Source organism: Xiphophorus hellerii, chromosome 3 (assembly GCF_003331165.1).
Source record: "Xiphophorus hellerii strain 12219 chromosome 3, Xiphophorus_hellerii-4.1, whole genome shotgun sequence".
Lineage (NCBI taxonomy): Eukaryota > Metazoa > Chordata > Actinopteri > Cyprinodontiformes > Poeciliidae > Xiphophorus > Xiphophorus hellerii.
The window spans coordinates 13,228,166-13,245,322 of record NC_045674.1 but is presented as its reverse complement, the minus strand read 5'-3'; the positions used below and the strand labels follow the sequence as shown (position 1 = coordinate 13,245,322).

The 17,157-nt window shown below is 36.6% G+C and overlaps 2 protein-coding genes across 2 annotated transcripts; one reads left to right on the top strand and one right to left on the bottom strand.

Moving 5' to 3' along the window:
• The first annotated feature begins 461 nt into the window (after positions 1 to 461).
• On the top strand, positions 462 to 7,726 carry LOC116717293 (uncharacterized). Its single transcript, XM_032558557.1, has 11 exons — positions 462 to 814; positions 979 to 1,045; positions 1,176 to 1,224; positions 1,513 to 1,623; positions 1,725 to 1,859; positions 3,535 to 3,598; positions 3,727 to 3,767; positions 5,483 to 5,599; positions 5,821 to 5,843; positions 6,875 to 6,974; positions 7,102 to 7,726. Exons 2-11 carry the CDS (start codon positions 980 to 982, stop codon positions 7,371 to 7,373), a joined length of 978 nt encoding a protein of 325 aa, XP_032414448.1. The 5' UTR covers positions 462 to 814; position 979; the 3' UTR covers positions 7,374 to 7,726.
• Positions 7,727 to 7,876: 150 nt separating this feature from the next.
• On the bottom strand, positions 7,877 to 15,512 carry LOC116717294 (tumor necrosis factor receptor superfamily member 6). Its single transcript, XM_032558559.1, has 7 exons — positions 15,420 to 15,512; positions 15,016 to 15,157; positions 14,803 to 14,928; positions 12,359 to 12,508; positions 9,946 to 10,002; positions 9,744 to 9,848; positions 7,877 to 8,474 (listed from the first exon to the last, which is right to left on the bottom strand). The coding sequence occupies exons 1-7, from the start codon at positions 15,420 to 15,422 to the stop codon at positions 8,350 to 8,352; spliced, it is 708 nt and encodes a 235-aa protein (XP_032414450.1). The 5' UTR covers positions 15,423 to 15,512; the 3' UTR covers positions 7,877 to 8,349.
• Positions 15,513 to 17,157: the final 1,645 nt, after the last annotated feature.

The window sequence follows — 17,157 nt, the reverse complement described above, 5'->3', positions numbered from 1 at the left end:
CAATCATTTTCCTGACATCTGATGTCACCAGTTTCAGATTAAATTATAACATTTCAGATGAGTTTATGTACTTCTCACTGGAACTGTACACAAAGAGTCTGAAAATGATAAGCACATTGTTAGACCTGTAATGACATCAGGGTGCGAGCAGACCAGCTTTATTCAAGGTTTTCTTTTTACATGACTGAAGAAGCTTTTATCTTCACCAAGAGGAAAATCTCTGACCGTACTTTCAGTAAGAGAGATGAATGATTAGAAAAAAGATGTATTGTTGTCACTATAATGACTAATTTGTTCAGTGTCACTTCTTGGTGAATTCAGGGAACTATCTAAACACTTCTACCTCTTTTCACGCCCATCATCATCAAGTTTTTTTCAATGAAATTCTGGGAGTTGGACATTTTGGTAGCTTTTTTTTGATTTAATAAAGAACTGAACTCAACAAAACGACGACGTCTTCTTAGAAAACAACAACCAAATCAGACTTGAAACCCATCTTGGTGTTGTGAAGATCAACTCCTTCTTCATGTTGTTGTGCAGACAAGCTTTTAGTCAGATCTTACAGTTTAAACGGAAAGTGATGACACTTTTGAGGCATAAAAACTTAGACAGTTGGCTAGTGTGAGAGCGCTGAAAGTATAAACACCACAGCAGCAGCAGTGAGGGGCGGAGGAGGCAGGAAGACAAAACCAGGTAAGGAAATAATGACACAGATTATGGTTAGAGTCTGAGAAGAGAAGAGAAGCCGAGGCACTCACCTACAGGAAGTTCGACAAAACAATAGAAGCAGAATACAGGGAGAACTTCACCGAAGGTAAGGTCTAATCATTTTTATTGTTTATTATCAGGAAATGTAAAAAATATATAAATGTTATTGTGTGTTTTTAAAAGTAACAAGAATGAGCGACACATATAGAACAAAACATTTTTTTCAGTACAATATAGTCACCTGCAAATCGTCTAATTTCTCGCCTAGAGAATGGGGACTGTGCAATACTTCATGGCTGTGCTGTTATCTGCACAGTTGGCGCTCAACTCTCCCACGGTAAAAAAAACATTTCCTCATCCTGTTCACCTTTACTCATGACTGAAAGAACCATGTTTCATACTTGAAAAATAGGTCAAGTGTATTGAAATGCATGAAGATATTCTTCTTATTTGTACTTAATTATCAGAGGTTGAAGAGGATGGCGGATAACAAGAAGTGTATCGAATGCCCTGCAGGTAAAGTTGCATTTTCATGTGTAGTGATTTTTTTTTTAATGTCTTCTTTACAAAGTTTTAAACTCACTTTGTGATTATGCATTAATAATGTTTGTTAAATATCTGTCATTCTGTTAGTGCCCTAATGAGTTTCTACTCTCTTCATGAAAAAAATGACACATACTACGCCCTGTCATCTCCACTCTACGACCACATCCTTGATTTATATGCACTATGGGTCTGCAGACACTCATGGCACTCGTTTCCATCCTGTTGTTCTTACTTGTTTCTTCCTCTTTCTTCTGCCAGGTGAATTTCAGAAGTCTTGTTACGAGTGCAAACCCTGTCCTGATGGATATTACACCGAAAGGAGCAACCAGGAGCCTTCGTGCCATCCATGCTTTAGAGACTGCCTACCAAGTAAACAAATCTGCATCGATTCTACCCTGAATAACTTGATGCATGCATGTGAGGTCATCAGCTGAGACTCGGCTCTCATGTCTGGCTTTTGGCTCCTTTAGAGTATCATCTGAAAGAAGTTCAGAGCTGCACCAGAACAACCCCCTTGAAATGCGAGTGTGAGTCTGGTTTCAGATGCATAGACGTGGATCCCAAAGGGAACTGCAAGCAGTGTGAAAAAAATAAACCCCCACCAGGTAAATCCTGATAAAATCCTGTTTTAATTATGATTAGACAATTAGAAGTTATATAGTTTAATTAAAAATTACACAGGCTGATCAAATACATAACAAAGCAACACAATCTTAGGAGTAATCCCGCCCAGAGTCGTAAAATGAAACGCGATGTCTTTACTCAGTCGGGTTCTGATAGTTATCAGGAGTTTTTGTACAACCTCAGTTTAGAGAAACGGAAAGAAATCCCGACCAGACAGTCAAGCTAACGGTTAGTCTGATCTAACCCTTCTACCACATTTAAACCACTTCAGCCATACAGGCATGATTCAGATACGGAGATTTTATGAGCAGTCAGTATCCTACCTGTAGCAACCAGCTCTGTGAAGGAAACTGAAGGAAGCTCATTCAAAGTAATAAATAATGAGGGAAAATGGCTTCTTCCAAAACATATTTTAAATTAACAGTTGGATTATTTCAAGTGTAGAATCTAAGGAGACACATTGTTTGAGGAAAATAAAAGAAGCTGGTGGATTGCACCGTGAAATGTTAAAACTTTAATGTATTCTTATTTTTAAGTCACAAAAACATTTCCTGTTAAGTGAAAAACTTTATGTTTCACAGGATGTGAGATCTTTATAAAGATTCAAACCCACAGCTGTGTGTTATTTATTTATGGATCATATTATAAACAGATTGGTTTATTATGGTGACAGACTAAATTACCGTCTAGGTTTATCTTTATTGACTAGCATAGTTTTCAGCTTTAGTTGTGATATTCAGACATTTCTACTTTATCTGCTCTGCTTCTCTGTCATCCATAGGTTTTAATTACATGTATCATTTTCTAGTGTGCTCTTTGTTTTTATTTAAAATCTAATTGAAATTATCTTTAAAAGATACTTTAAATCTGCTTGAGCTTAACTAGTGAGAACTAATCTCTGCTTCTATAAACTAGATGATACAAAGTGAAGGTAAAAAAAAAACAACTGCTGGGTGAAAAGATTTATCCCCTTTAGATCGATATCAAATAATTATAGATGCATAAAACATGGAGATAATAAAAAAATAATAAAGTCTTCCTGGTTTGATGATGTTGTAAGGCTTAAACTACTTTAAATACTTAACATTAAGTCAGATGTTGTGTCATTATACTATTTTTGTATCACGTCAAATGACATCTGAGAAAAAAATGCGAACGTGAAACTGCCAGAATTGCCTCTTACTTAATTTGACCTTCATGGGGAAGTTTTAAGATTGATTTGAACTTTACACAAAAATCTTTATGCTGATTAGTGAAGACTGGTTTGGTTTACCCACCTCAGAAGATAAGAGCGTGTGTGGGCAGCGAGTGAGATGCTGCTGATGCATCTGTCTGTCATAAACCTTATTGTTGTGTTCACTGCCCCCAAGTGGCTGAAATATTGTTATTAAAGATTTTTTTAAAAGACTAAGACTGTGTGGGTTTGAGTCTGTGAGGGACTTTGTTTTACATGTTGTTATTAACATACACAATGAGAGAAAATAAGAGAATAATATGGTTGTATGTGAGAAAACAGCAGGGACAGTGGAGTCGATCACTAAAAGTGGCATTTTATTTTATTTCAAGAAAGAGTGAAAACAAAAAGTGAAACTTTGAATTATTTTATTCTGGTGAAAACTGAAACAAAGGTGTAATGTTTCTCTTTCTCATCTCCAGCAGTGACTGTGGGCAAAGACAGACAAACTACCTCACCTCAGGATAAACCCTGCAGCTCCTCCAGGTGAGTCGTGGTTTTCACTGGATTACTGTTAAAGTACTGAGTAATAGAGAATCTGGAATGGGTTTGGAAATCCAGCTGGACGGTGACGTCTGCTTTTGTTCACATATTTTCCGTTTCATCCCTCTCAGGTGCGGTCCTCCTGCTCCGGCCCCCACTAATCCCAAACCAGGTGAGTGTGTTTGAGTCTGAGGAAAAGCTTTAACAGCTGTTCATTATGTTCAAGTTTTGTGGTTTGGACCAAAAATACAGCGCTTTTCATATTAATAGGTATTCAATTATAAGTCTTTTTCAATATTTTGCTACGTTTCACTCTATTCTTCTTGGCAAAATAGCTGAAGCTCAGTCTTATTGGAGAACATTTGTGATTTTTTTAAATAGATTTACAGTTGATTCTCTGCTGAACATTTAACATTTCAATGTACGTAGCTATCGCTGTATTTTTTTTTATTTTTGTTCTCCTGGAAGTTCAGCCTTTGCTTCAGTCTTGTGACTTTTGCAGCTTCTGTCAGATTTTCTCCCATGTTTGCTCTGTATTTAGCTCCATCTGTCTTCCCGTCAACTCTGAACAGCTTCTCCGTCTTGTTGAAGGAATGCGGGGCCCACAGCATAATGCTGCCACCACTCTTTCACACAGCCAGAAAGCTTTTTTTAAGAACAAGCATGCCTGAAAACTGGGTACATCTGCTTAATTATCTAAAAAATAATAATTGTCAAGAGGAAAACCTTAAATTTACACTCAAAGTGACAGTAATGCTTTTCATATATTTTAATATATTTTGTTTATTGTTGATCATTTTGGTTGTAACTCAATAAATCCCTTGGATAAAAAAAACATATCAAATACCAACGTATCCATCTGAAGGGAACAAAGGTTTTTCCTTGGTGGTTATGTTATGCTACACCAACTTTATCTCTACAGATGGCGCTAAAGTGCTTGACAAATACTATCAGCTTGCGTTTGCACTGCTCCACTCTGGTCTCTGTGTGTTACCCCACACTGGTTATTTCTGGTTGGGTTTCACTAAGCAGATCAGAGGCTGTTTTTAAAAGTTTGTCATCAGGTCAGCTTCTTGCTTGTTGACTGATCAGAAGAACAAAACCTGACTGAATATTTTCATTAGGTTTAATCAGACTGTCCTCATAATGCTGCTGCAAGGCTTTGAAAAAATGCATGAACATTTTTTATGTCTACTTTTTAGGAAAAATTGTATCATTTACATTCTTGTAGTCAGAGATTTTCCAGTGAAAGGCTTTTGATAGATCCTAAACACATTTTAAGAAAGGAGGGAATAAATCTTTTAGGCTCCCAGAATGAGAAACGTCTTGCCTCCATCTTTGAACCGTCTTGATTCTGTTGATTCTTTTAAGAAGACTCATTCATTCAGACTGGATCCTTACTAGTTTCATGCTGTATGATCTTCATTGTATTCTGTTTTTATTGTTTTATGTTTCTATAATCTGTTTTTAATGTTTGTTTCTATTGTTTGTGGTTCTCTGACCTCTGAAAAGTGCTTTATGAATTAAACTGACTTTCTTACCTACACAAAACATAGTCAACGCAACAAATCCTGATTATGGGAAAGAGGTCAAATAAATCACAGATAATGCAGAAAATTAGACATAAGATATGAAAACTGCAGCATTTAAATGTCTGGCTACTATCCAGGGTTTTATTTCTTGTTTTGTGAGAGAACGGTGAAGTTAAGAACTAAAAATAAAAAACAGAAAGCTTATTATTCAGTAATATAATTAGTATTACTTGTTCTGTGTTTCACTTATCTACTTTTATATACATGTTTTTTTTTCTGAAAGTTTTATGTTTTATAGCTTTTTGGGATTTTTGCGTTGCTTTTAGTTTTCACTATTTTTAATTCTCTGTCACAGGACACACAAGCGCTGAGCTGGCGGCCATTTTGGGCCCGGTGGTCTTCATAGGATGCATGGCACTTGTGATCATGTTCTGCATCTATCAGCCCCGGGATGAAACGTGTTTCCGACAAAGTAAGCTGTTCATTTACATTCAGGACAGTTTCTGCGGCCTCTGCTGAACTTTGTAATTGAATCAACTCAGAAGAATAATAAACACGTTTAAACTGAACAGTGCGGCTATGAGTGTGACTGAAGATCTGTCGTGAGGTTTCTGCTACATGAATGATGAACATGTAGAGTCATCACTGAAGTTCTGAAACTAATTTTATGTTACTCATCATTCTGTTTTTCAGTTATTGCAAAGCTGTGTAATGAGGTATGTAAGCCAAGGTTTCTGCTACCTTTACATACAGTCATGGTAAAAACCCCATCCTTCAGTTCTTCTGTTTTAAAGCATCATCTGATCCTAAAAGTATAACCTGAGCTGCACAAGACACCAGACAAGATCCAACACTGACATGACTTTTAAATAAAAATTAACATGAAACAACTAAATAATAAGTACACCCTATGGCTTAGTACCGTGTAGAGCAGTCTTTAGCAGCAGCAGCTTGACTCAACACTGTGTCAAGCAGGTGGCCCCACAGTTTACTATCAAATCCTTTGTGGTCAAATCTTATGACTGCAAGTCGCCCAGCTGCTGTGTGTTTAAGGTGGAGGGGCCATTTCAGCTGAAATGCTGACTGTTTTCACCCAACATGGCATTTTTAGTCTCCAAACGTTTTGACTTACTGCTAACAATTCTTCCTAACAAGTCACTTGTCCTGTTTTTTTTATTATTATTACATCAATTGTTCATATGAAGTTGAACATTTGACGTGCTAAATAAGGCTGGTAGAGTCTGAGTTTGAGGTTTTTCAGGGTCATTGAACTTTGCACACTAACGTGGTTTTACAAAATAAAAAAGGAAGCCAACATGTTGCTTGCCTTAGCCTATTCTCTCACTGTCTTCAGTCGATGTGGATGTGTCTTTTGTGCGTTTTCCCCTTTGAAAATACACTTTCTCATTGTAGAATGATTAATTTCAAATTATTTGGAAATGTCCATGTACACACTCCAAAATTAATGGACAGCCAAAGCTGATTCTCCAGGGCCAGAGTGCTTTAAACGTTTCTTTTGTTTACTTCCTACTGTGGCATAATCATGTTTTTTAAATATAATATTGTGTTATATACTTAATTTTAAATAATGTTAGGACATGGATCAATCTAATTTTCATCATGTATTGATGCATAAAGCCCCAGAACGGTGAAGGAGGGGATTTTTTTTTTTTTACCAAAACTGAACAGATTTTTGCATGATATTTCTTGCTGTTCTATATAAATTGATGACACGGTTCTTTTTTAGGAAGGGCAAAATGGCAGTCGCAAGGCAAAGGAGTCGACTCATCAGTTCCCCAGAGACACTGCGAAGCAGCAGACGTCCCCTCTTTCAGACGCCAGTCTTGGTACTGCTGAGTGAAATAAGCCTTTTCAGATGAAGTTCTTGACTCGCATGAATTCATAAAGAAATTATGAAATGTTTGAGAACCAAATGATTACACTGATCTCCTATGTGTTTTTTCTTCTTTTTAGGTCCAGTCCAGGTCCACAATCCAGGCACGGTCATCTTCAGCTTGCTCAGCCACTTCACCGGTCCGGTGGGGCCGACGGATCTGAACGGAAAGAGAGCAGAGAGGGCGAGCCACGAGGAAGAAGATGAGAGAGACTGTCCCGTGTTTCATCCCACGCCTTCTCCGAGTATCCACCTCTCTAAAGAAGAGGGCGGCGGTGAGACGGAGGATGTTTTCTTCCCCTCACAGGAGCAGGGGAAGGACTTCCACGTGTCGAAGGAGGAGGCGCTGTGATGTGTCAAAATGATCCGAGATTTGTTCTGGAGGACATGCTGGACTCGTTTAAAGAGAGGAAATGTAAACCTTGAAAACACAAACACAGGCAGGAGGAGAAAAAGATCCATCTTCCTCTGGCAAACTGTGGAAGGATCACAGGTGTATTTTTTTCCCCTGGTGGTTAAGGAAACCAACATCACGCCTAACTTTGATGAAAGCGGGAATTGTGATATTTTTGTAATTTATAATTTAAAAACTTTTGTAAATATTATACATATAATACTAGATTTGACTTGAGACACTTTGAGGGAAATATTTGTTTTATTTTGCATAAAGAAAAATAAAGAAATACAGAGGTTTTCAAAAAGAAATTTTGTACTTAATATACATGATTTGATACTAAACAGCAGCTCTAAGTCTATTTATATACATTTATACAGTATATATATTTATACTTAAATATATATTTAAGTATATATAGGCCTTAGCCTATATATGCTTAAATATATATTTAAGTATATATAGGCCTTAGCCTATATATAGGCCTAAGGCCTATATATAGGCCTTAGCCTACGTATATATAGGCCTTAGCCTATATATAGGTTTAAACCTGTTAGAGAAATTTCTGAGTGAGAATCTCATCACTGGTACTTAAATATCCTTGTCTTATTATGTAGTACATGTAGTATAGTGTACCATAGTACATACCTATTTAGCAAAATACCAAACAGCCCATGCAGGACTATTATAGTGTCCCACTCAGTGTGTTTAGGTGGAATAAATCTTCCATTTTTTGTAGGGTTAGTTTTTTGTGTATTGAGATATCCTGTAGTTTTTGAACAGCATTAGTAGCTGAACCGTCCGCTGTAGTCCTCTTCATTATAACGACTGGAGCGATGTTTGTCTCCATCTGTCTCCAATATCCAGGAGATGTTGTTTCTTTCTTGTGGCAGTGAAGATTTCGACAAGTAATTTCGTTTTCCAAGTGCAGGATTTAATCCTTTATGCATAAATCGATGCAGTGGTCACATTTTCCACACACCTCCTGGACCGGCTTGGACACATCGTCATCCACTGCGCGCAGAGGGGCTGTCACAGTTTTTTCAGGCAAAAAATAACCTGAGAAGCAAAAAAGAAAATATTTTTAAATAGATCAACAATATATGGAGAACATAAGAAGACAACTTATTTACATTTTTGCATCCAAACAATCAGCATATTGGTCTATTTTGATCATTTTGTGAGCAACATTTATGTGCAGCTTTAATTCGCATGGTCAGTTTTAAACAATCAGCCAATTTTCTAGGGATGCACCGATTTATTGGCCGACCGGTTTCCTTCATTTTGGGAGATCGGTGAACAGCCGACACTTGCATGTAAAGCCGATCTTATCTACTTCAGCAAAGGTCTAAAAATCGACCACTGTTCTGTTCTGTTCTGCAGTAAGAGAGGTTTGACTGACAGACTGACCCATCAGGTCATGTTTGCATTTAACAATAGTCACCCCACTGTTACCAACTCAGTGACTTTATTGATATATTTAGTGACATTTCAGACAAAAAAATTGCCGAAATCAGAATTGGTAAGTCAAGCTTTTTAAAGATCGATCAGAAAACTGCAATCGGTGCAGCCCTACAGTTGTTGTGTTTCTGGCTTTCCAAAACCTGTCTATTGTTTGTTCACAATGTTTTATCAATTCTAATATAAACTGTTATTGCTCCTTTAGCCTGGTGTGGTCAGAGCGAGACAAGTAGACAGGCTGCAGAGGATGGATGTGTGTCTGGGTCAGGTGACCCAGCTGCCCTCATCTATAAACCAAGCTTCAGGTGAAGCACACGGAGCTTAAACACTAATGAAATCTTAAAAATACGTTTTCTGAAAAAGAAAACAGCCTTTTCAGTAAATTCAGTAAAGTAACCTTTTCAGTAAATTTAGTTTTCAAAATATGAAATTGAATCACAATAAAATATGACATAAGAACCCAAATTATTAGCAAGTCACCAAAACAAAGTAAATATTTTACTGTTAGGCTGATACTGTCAAGTTTAAACATGAGGAAACAAAGGGGATTTTTCATGGAACAAAAAGTCTCATCACATCTTTGAAGTATGTGTGTCACCTTGTTGCCATCCCTTTTTGAATAATATATTGTATTTTGATCAAAAGTCTGCTATTCTCAGCTTTCAGGATGCGACACTTTACTTTGATTGTGGCATCAGCCTAATTTGATTTTCATAGATTTTCCACACTGATAAATTTCCTCTCGGAAAAAAATTTCAAAGGACTTTGAATGCCAGAGTGATCAGATAAAACATAAACTGGAAATGATTTTGAGTATAAATTGTATCGTGCCCTTAGGTTGGATTTTAATAGTTATTCTCATCTCACCATGATTGGATCTGATCCAGTGCAGAATTGGCTTGATTTTTGTCATAACAACCAGAGCAATTCCAGCACACAGAAGGGCGATTATCACCAGGAACCACTGAGTATCTGCAAAAAAATAAAAATAGATATATATTCAAAGAATTTACATCTATAAGAATAATCTTAAGAATTTCTATTTCATATTACTGTCAGCTCACCGTACCTCTGATTTTGTTATTTGGTGGTACAGTTGTCTTGGTTGTGGAGGTGGATCCAGCTACTAGAGGAGGAAGAAAGAAAAGGAAAAACAATTTATCAGTTCAGTGCAGATGGTTAGAGGAAATACGAGAGTTTCGTATTTCAGACCGGACAAAGAGTTTGTGTGAGACTTTCCTCAATAGTAAGCAAACAATTGGATTGAAGCACAAGCATGCAGTAAAGGTGCATAAAAACTTCTTGTGTTTGAATTATTTTATTCAACAAGCCAAAGTTTCACACAGTTTTAACACTATTGTGCATCTCCATTGGATAAACCAGTGTTAAGAGAAAACTAAACTAAATCAACATTTGTCAAAATCTACATTTGTATCTAAATAAAACAAACAATTGTTGGCCAACAAACATGAGATCTTTTAGATATTCAGCACAAACTCCAATAAAGGTTAAGTGTTGTCTCTGCATCTCCAAGAACTTTTATGCTCAAATTGTTGTCTGAAATGCTGCTCATATATGCCAAAGTTTCTCATATAAATTATATAACTTTGCTAATTTTCAACAGTTTCAAAAGAATCCATGATTTCTCGTAGATTCAAATACTGTGTTTGAACCAATCATTTTTATTCAAAAATGATCACGTTTGAAATTTTCATGGTGCAAACAGGCCCAGTCACCATCAATCACATAATGCATTTTCCCTCTGATTGGCCGATCGGTTCATTGTGATTGCTCCTCTTCCCAGAACCTCAGTGCTGCCAGTAACTTCAGTTTCCTTTCGGATTGTGACCCAACAAGTCTGAGCCAGAAGAAGACTAGAGCAGACTGGGTTGGGATTGGTTGTTTTTCTATTCTCATCAAACTGGATGAAAAGTTCTTGCTCTACTTCCTATAATTAACAGGGCCCCAATTTTTTATTTTATTTTTTTATTTCTATGAACAAAACATCAGTAAATAAATTGTGGAGTTATGACCCACTTTCCCCCCTGTAGGCGCCCCTGCCCAGAGGCGAGAGGAACGGGTGCCACAAACAGCATACATTGATTCAACATTGATTCAACATTGCCATTTCAATCACTAGTATTCATCCACAAAACAACATTGATTCACTGACATGTTTTCAACATTAGTTAGTTTGGTTAATTGAGTGATTATTTGTTCGTCGACCTGGACAAAAAATTAACTTTTTTGACCATAAGTCAACATCAGCATCTTTTGCTATCTAGGATCGTTTATCCTTTTAATATTTCTCTCAGATTACTGTAAAAACCAAGCCAATGTCTCACGGCAATCCCTTTTCCTTTGACTTTTTGATAAATCTCAGATTTTAATCAGTTTAATTTGTATTTTGATTGTTCAGTTCCCCAGTTACAAAACTTTCATTGTAGATCATACAGTAATTGTTTAAGAGTATATATAGTGTTAGTATTTGTTTGGGTGTTTCTTTATGCTGCTTAAATGATTTTAGTTTGATTTTGTTTTTATTTAAGACTCTTCATCTTAACTAAAGTATAATCATTTTAGTGTTAACAAGCAATTAGCCAAAGATCTCTACTTACGTAAATTCTTCATGAAGATTGCTCATCTGGCATGAATCAATTTATCATTAATTCTGATTTTTGATGGTTAATTACATTTATCTATGCTAAAAAATGCAACTTGATGGGTTCTGCCCCGAAATGTTGATTTTCAGATACAGATCTGGAAAAAATCAGAGCCTATTGCACTGAACCCCACTGAGAACCTCCTGGATATTCCGACAAATATTGATTTCTGAACTCTTCCTGAGTTCAAACATTAATATTGTTGTTTCTAAATGAATACCAACTTGTTTTCTTTGCATTATTTGAGGTCTGAAAGCACTGCATCTTTTTTGTTATTTTGACCATTTCTCATTTTCTGCTAATATATACAAAATCTTTGCTGTGAATTTTGGAGACATGTTGTCAGAAGTTCATAGAATAAAAGAACAATGTTCATTTTACTCAAACATAAACCTATAAAAAGTAAAATTATTTTGCAGTGGTCTCTTACTTTTTTCCAGAGCTGTAGATATTAGAAGAAAACTGCAACCAGACAATAATAAATAAATCCTTAATAAATCCTTTTTCAGTCAATGAACATTAAACATTTAAGCTTTGGTGCTGCAAGCGTTAGAGAGATTAGATGCGTTTGCACAAACACTACATTTCCTGCCATGCCAGGCTTATTTTGGTGCCACAGATGTGGAAACAGAAACTGTTTGTAGTAACACAGAGGAAACCTATCTATATATTGGGGCTAGAATAGTTTCCTATGTGATAAGAAGAAGTTGTTTGATAAATTTGCAGCTTTGTGTGCAAAAGTACAGAAGGAGCCTAAAGTGTGTAGAGTAAAGTTTTAGTGTCTAACTTGGTTGGATGTGCAGAGAAGCTTTATTTCACCTGTAGTGGACGGCGGCGGCGGCGTGGGCTTGGTGGTCGTTGGGGCAGGCTCACAAAATGTGCAGGACGCGTCTTTGCATCTGTAGCCAGCTCTGCACTTGCAAACAGTGTTTTGGGTTCGTGTGCAGTTTGACACAATCTCAAAGTTAGCTGCAAAAGGCAAAAGAAACAGTCATGTTTGAATATACATCACTTAAAAGAGACTATTCAGACTTAGTGACTTAACGGGAATGTACTGCAAGAGAGTGACTTTGTATTCTATGTATAAGATGGTCCAAAATGACTCACAGATTTTTGTTTCAAGTTATCAGACAGATTTATTATCACATCTTCTTTAGAAGAATTCATGGCTGGTATTTCTTAGTGAAAGCATCGTTTCGATTTGATGAAACATTTTCTTTCTTTCAAAGAAGCCACAGCTTGTGGCTCAAAATTAGCAAACAGAAAGCTGTCTAAATTACTTCCACAGAGCTAGAGTCATAACAAAATATGAATGTTTATGAGACATTTTCAGTTATAATTTATCAAAAAACAAAGAGAACAAGTAGGAGTAAGGTGATCTGATGATACCTTCATTCATAAATCAATTCCTTTACTGCACAAATGTTTAATATTAAAGAGCAAAACTTCCACCTGGAAGATTTTCTGATTTCACTTTAAAATATTAAAAGGAAATGTTGGTAGGAAAGTTCCTCCCTTCATTGTGACAGACATGTACAGAGCAGCTGTTAACGTTTCAAAGCCTGGTTTATTAAATATTTGTGATTTAAAACTTATTAGGTGCTTGTCAAAGAACAAAACCTTTCAATATATTGCTTGGTTTTCTGAAATATTGGTTCCATAATTGATACATTTAACTTTTCACGTCAGACCACTATAACAACCTAATATAAGGGGTAAATGTGGATCAGGAGGAAGAGTATAGTTGTTTTGCAATCCAGAAGTTGTAGTTTTGAATCCAACTTCATCTTAGCAGGTGTATGAAGGTTTACTAGAGTGATCATGGTGTTGGCGTAATGTGGCTTTAAGTCTTATGTGTATGAAAGTAGAAGCATTGTAAAAGTTAAGTCCACTTTGAAAACAGGAACAGTTGTGTTTTAAAATGCTTTCCACATTACTTATCTTATTACTTTTACACAAAGTGCTAACTTTGTGTAAAATGTGAAAGTTTCCGATGAATGAATTGAGGTTTTTCTGTCATTGAAAGGTTAAAAGGTTTTATAAAACCGTCAAGAAGCTGATCTTTGGACTTTTTTTTTTCTTCTTCTTTTGCTTTGCAGCCTGCAAACTGTTAACAGTTTGCAGTTTGCGTTAAAGATCCAAAGCACAACAGAAACAGTCGTGCTGCAAGGTCAGCAAGTTAAATCTTTCTGTGGGTTGAATCATTTCCACCTAAATTCGTTTCCATTCACTTTAATTGACATGGAGCCCCTGTGTGTGTAGTTTTTTGACATTTTCAACACCCACCTTCCTCTTGCTAGATTCTAAAACAGATAAATGAACTTTTAAGAAGTTTTCATGAAAAACACATTTCACACAGATTCTCCTAAAGGGAAAAAAAAACTTGCAATATTAAAAAATGAAAGCCTCCAAATGTAAACATTGCTATTTCAGACTGAGAACAGAGAATGTTTTCACTTTGGTGCTGATTCTCTTTTATGTTTTCCACTGTGACATTTAGAAATAAGGCAGACAGGTTATTTTTGCTCACCTGTAGCAGCGGAGAGACATTTGCCTCAGTATATTTTTCCATTTGCTATTTTGGTGTAATTTATGTTTTTTACTTTTCACTTACATAAAAACGGTCTGCTTCTAGGAGGGCTGCAAACATGACTCTCTCTCCTAGCCTTCATTACAGATGGTTTCACAGACCCCCCATGTCTCTCCTCCGTTTCATCTCTTTCTGACTGTCTGCCCCCCTTGGTGCATAAACAGGGAAATCCCCTCAGATATAACAGTTTATTTCTGCTGGTAAGCTTCTCTGAAATCATGATCCACCGCCAGAACTGAGTAACATTCAACTGTCTGACTTCTACAGGTCTTTTGCAATGAAACTGGTAAAATTTTGCGGTAAGAGCAGCAGATTACTCACTCTCACACATCACGCTCTGATCGCAGAGTCAGAGTTCACACAGAGAAACCTGGACCACAAGGTTGTATAAAGAAGAAGAGACAGTGGAGTGTGTGAAGCTGTGAGTATCTTTACAGTAATGCTTGATCATGCATATGTTCAAAACAAAACCAGTCTATATCTACTCTGATTGTTTGGCGATAGTGTAGTCAAAGCGGATCCTGCTGATGTCAGAGCTTACTAACCAGTTTTACGTTTTTACTGGTGACACATCATTTATCAAAAAAAAGTAATTTCATGAGACATGGACATCAATAGCTCAGATTAAAATACTGCAAGTCTTCCCATCCACGTTTACTGTAATGCTTCCTACCTTTCTTGCAAACATCACAGACATTGCAGTTCCCTTCCAGGTTGTAGATATCTGTGTACCGATTTTCATCGCAGGGCTCACATTCAATGTCACAACTAGTTTCTGAGCGTCTAATGTAACGATAGCCTGGAGCAAACACAGAGCAGTTTATGGTTAATGACATTGACACTAGGCACTTTAAAATCCATAAATATAAAAGCAATGTCACACTACCTGGCTGACACATTGGACAACATAACGTGGGATTGCGTATCGGCCATTTATATTGCCCGTCGTTGCACTCGATGGCGACCCCAGAGGAGAAGGAGGAGAGACTCCACAGCAAGGAGAACATGAGATAACAGAGATGCAGCATCTGGGGAGCAGTAAATAAAGGGAAGAAGAAGAAGAAGAGGTGGAGAAGGCAGATTGTTGATTGTGTCAGGTAAGAGCAGATGCTACTGCAGAAAGGTTGTGAGAAAAAGAAGATGACTTTTATTGGTTGGTTTCCTTCACATAGAAACAATTACTATTTAAAACTGATTTTGTAAAACCTCTGAATGTTTCCTTTTGTTTATCAATCCAATTAAAAAGTTAATACATCATGAAGAAGATGAAGATATGTTGCCTGTACTCACCATGAAGGAGAAGCTGACAGAAGAAGATGCTACCTGGGACCCTCTGACTGTAAGACTGAGAAAGTAGCTGAAGTGTGTCAGGGGACTCTTCTCTTAAAATGTCACAAGTGACTCAACACGAAACCTGTCTCTTTAGTCTGTTTTCTTTTGCTCTCATCCTCTAGCTGCCGCTCCTCCCTGGACCCTTGACATCTGTGCACAACAACAAGCACCCCCAACCGAGAACAGCCTCCATGTTTTTCCATCTTCTGTCTCGTTTCGTCCAAATACGAACTTTTGGCTGAAAACAGTCTGACACTTTCCCCTTTTTCATTACTTTCCTTTTTTTCTTTTCTCTGCTTCCTTGTTGTCATGTTGCTTGATGATGAGTGTAAATGATTATGTACTACTCATCTAACCCCAACCCATTTGATTATACTTACAAAGAACTGAGAAAGATAAACATTCAAAGAAGTGACTGATGATTAGTTCTGCAACTTCATGAACACTTCAGTTGATACTAAGTTAAGGTATCTTAGTCACTTTTAATTCATAGAGTGAGTAACATTAGTATTGAACATGTCAGTGTTTATTTAATGATTAAAAAGTGCATCATAAAAGTTTATGGTAAACCCAAAGAAATAATACCAAGCAAGTAAAGAATACACCAAAAAAAACATAAAAGGCCAAGATTACCATTGACATTTCTAATTACATAGAAAACAATCTTGTGCCCTGTTCTCAATATTCTTAACATAAACTGGTTTAGTCCTAAATATTGACCAACCAGAAATGTTTCTCATCATTGACGTTTTGCAGAAGAAGTATTGCATAATGGTAAAAAGAGCTTGACGATTTCTCAAAACCGTCACAACGTCGCTGTTGCAAAACACACTGATGCTACTTTCAGCAACCAGACACTTTGAGCTGTCTTGTTCCTGAAAATGTGCTATATAAATAAAATTACCTTACCTTACTAGTTAGACACATTTTGAGCTTCTGAATGTGTCACTGATCGCAAAATCATCTCAATTTGTAATCTCGTAACTCCTCGGAAGATTTCAGTCTACAATCTGAAGTGCTGTTTTTCAACAGGAAACACAGAAAGACTTAGCATAACAAGTACAGTTCTTTCATGAAAATACTAAATAATGCACTTAACAGCAATGGCTTCATACATACTCACGACGCAAGACTCCACTTCTGAAGTGAAGCAAGTTCTCTGTTAGTAAACCTGCAAGCTCTATTAATATAATCATGCACTTCCCCTTTTCTCTTTATCATAGCCCCAACTTTGCCCACAAGAACATTTGTGTTTAGAAATATCTCTGCAACTAGTGTCAATACTGCGCTGTGCAACAAGGCTGAGAAAGTTTTAGAGATCTTATATTGAGATGCTTTGTGTGCTACACCTTGATAATAAGAAAACTTTTGATCTTTTTTACCACCAAAGTTTTTACCACCAAACCAGCTGATAATTGTTACCAGATGTTAAATGTTTTAGAAATACTGACAAATTGCAATTGATTTTTTTGCTTTTAATGCTTTATGCAGCTTTTTTTCTTCATGTGTTCATTACTTACTAATCAGTTTAATGACACGTAGCTTAGTGGAGTTATTAATTTCTTTATCTTTGTATGTGTGGATTAGTGAGATTCATACAAACATCTGATGTGATTTAGCGCAATTAGAAAACTGTTAATGTGTTCAAGTTACTTTCCTCATCTCAAATACTGAACTTTAGCTATGTTTTCTTTGG

Excerpts from the sequence above, each read along its gene's own strand:
- LOC116717293 (XM_032558557.1), top strand. The coding sequence starts at position 980 with ATGGGGACTGTGCAATACTTCATGGCTGTGCTGTTATCTGCACAGTTG. Across the intron at positions 1,624-1,724 it reads CTTTAGAGACTGCCTACCAA|AGTATCATCTGAAAGAAGTT; the intron begins GTAAACAAATCT and ends TGGCTCCTTTAG. Across the intron at positions 5,844-6,874 it reads TTGCAAAGCTGTGTAATGAG|GAAGGGCAAAATGGCAGTCG; the intron begins GTATGTAAGCCA and ends GTTCTTTTTTAG.
- LOC116717294 (XM_032558559.1), bottom strand. Across the intron at positions 14,929-15,015 it reads TTGTCCAATGTGTCAGCCAG|GCTATCGTTACATTAGACGC; the intron begins GTAGTGTGACAT and ends TGTTTGCTCCAG. Across the intron at positions 8,475-9,743 it reads CTGGATCAGATCCAATCATG|GTTATTTTTTGCCTGAAAAA; the intron begins GTGAGATGAGAA and ends TTTGCTTCTCAG.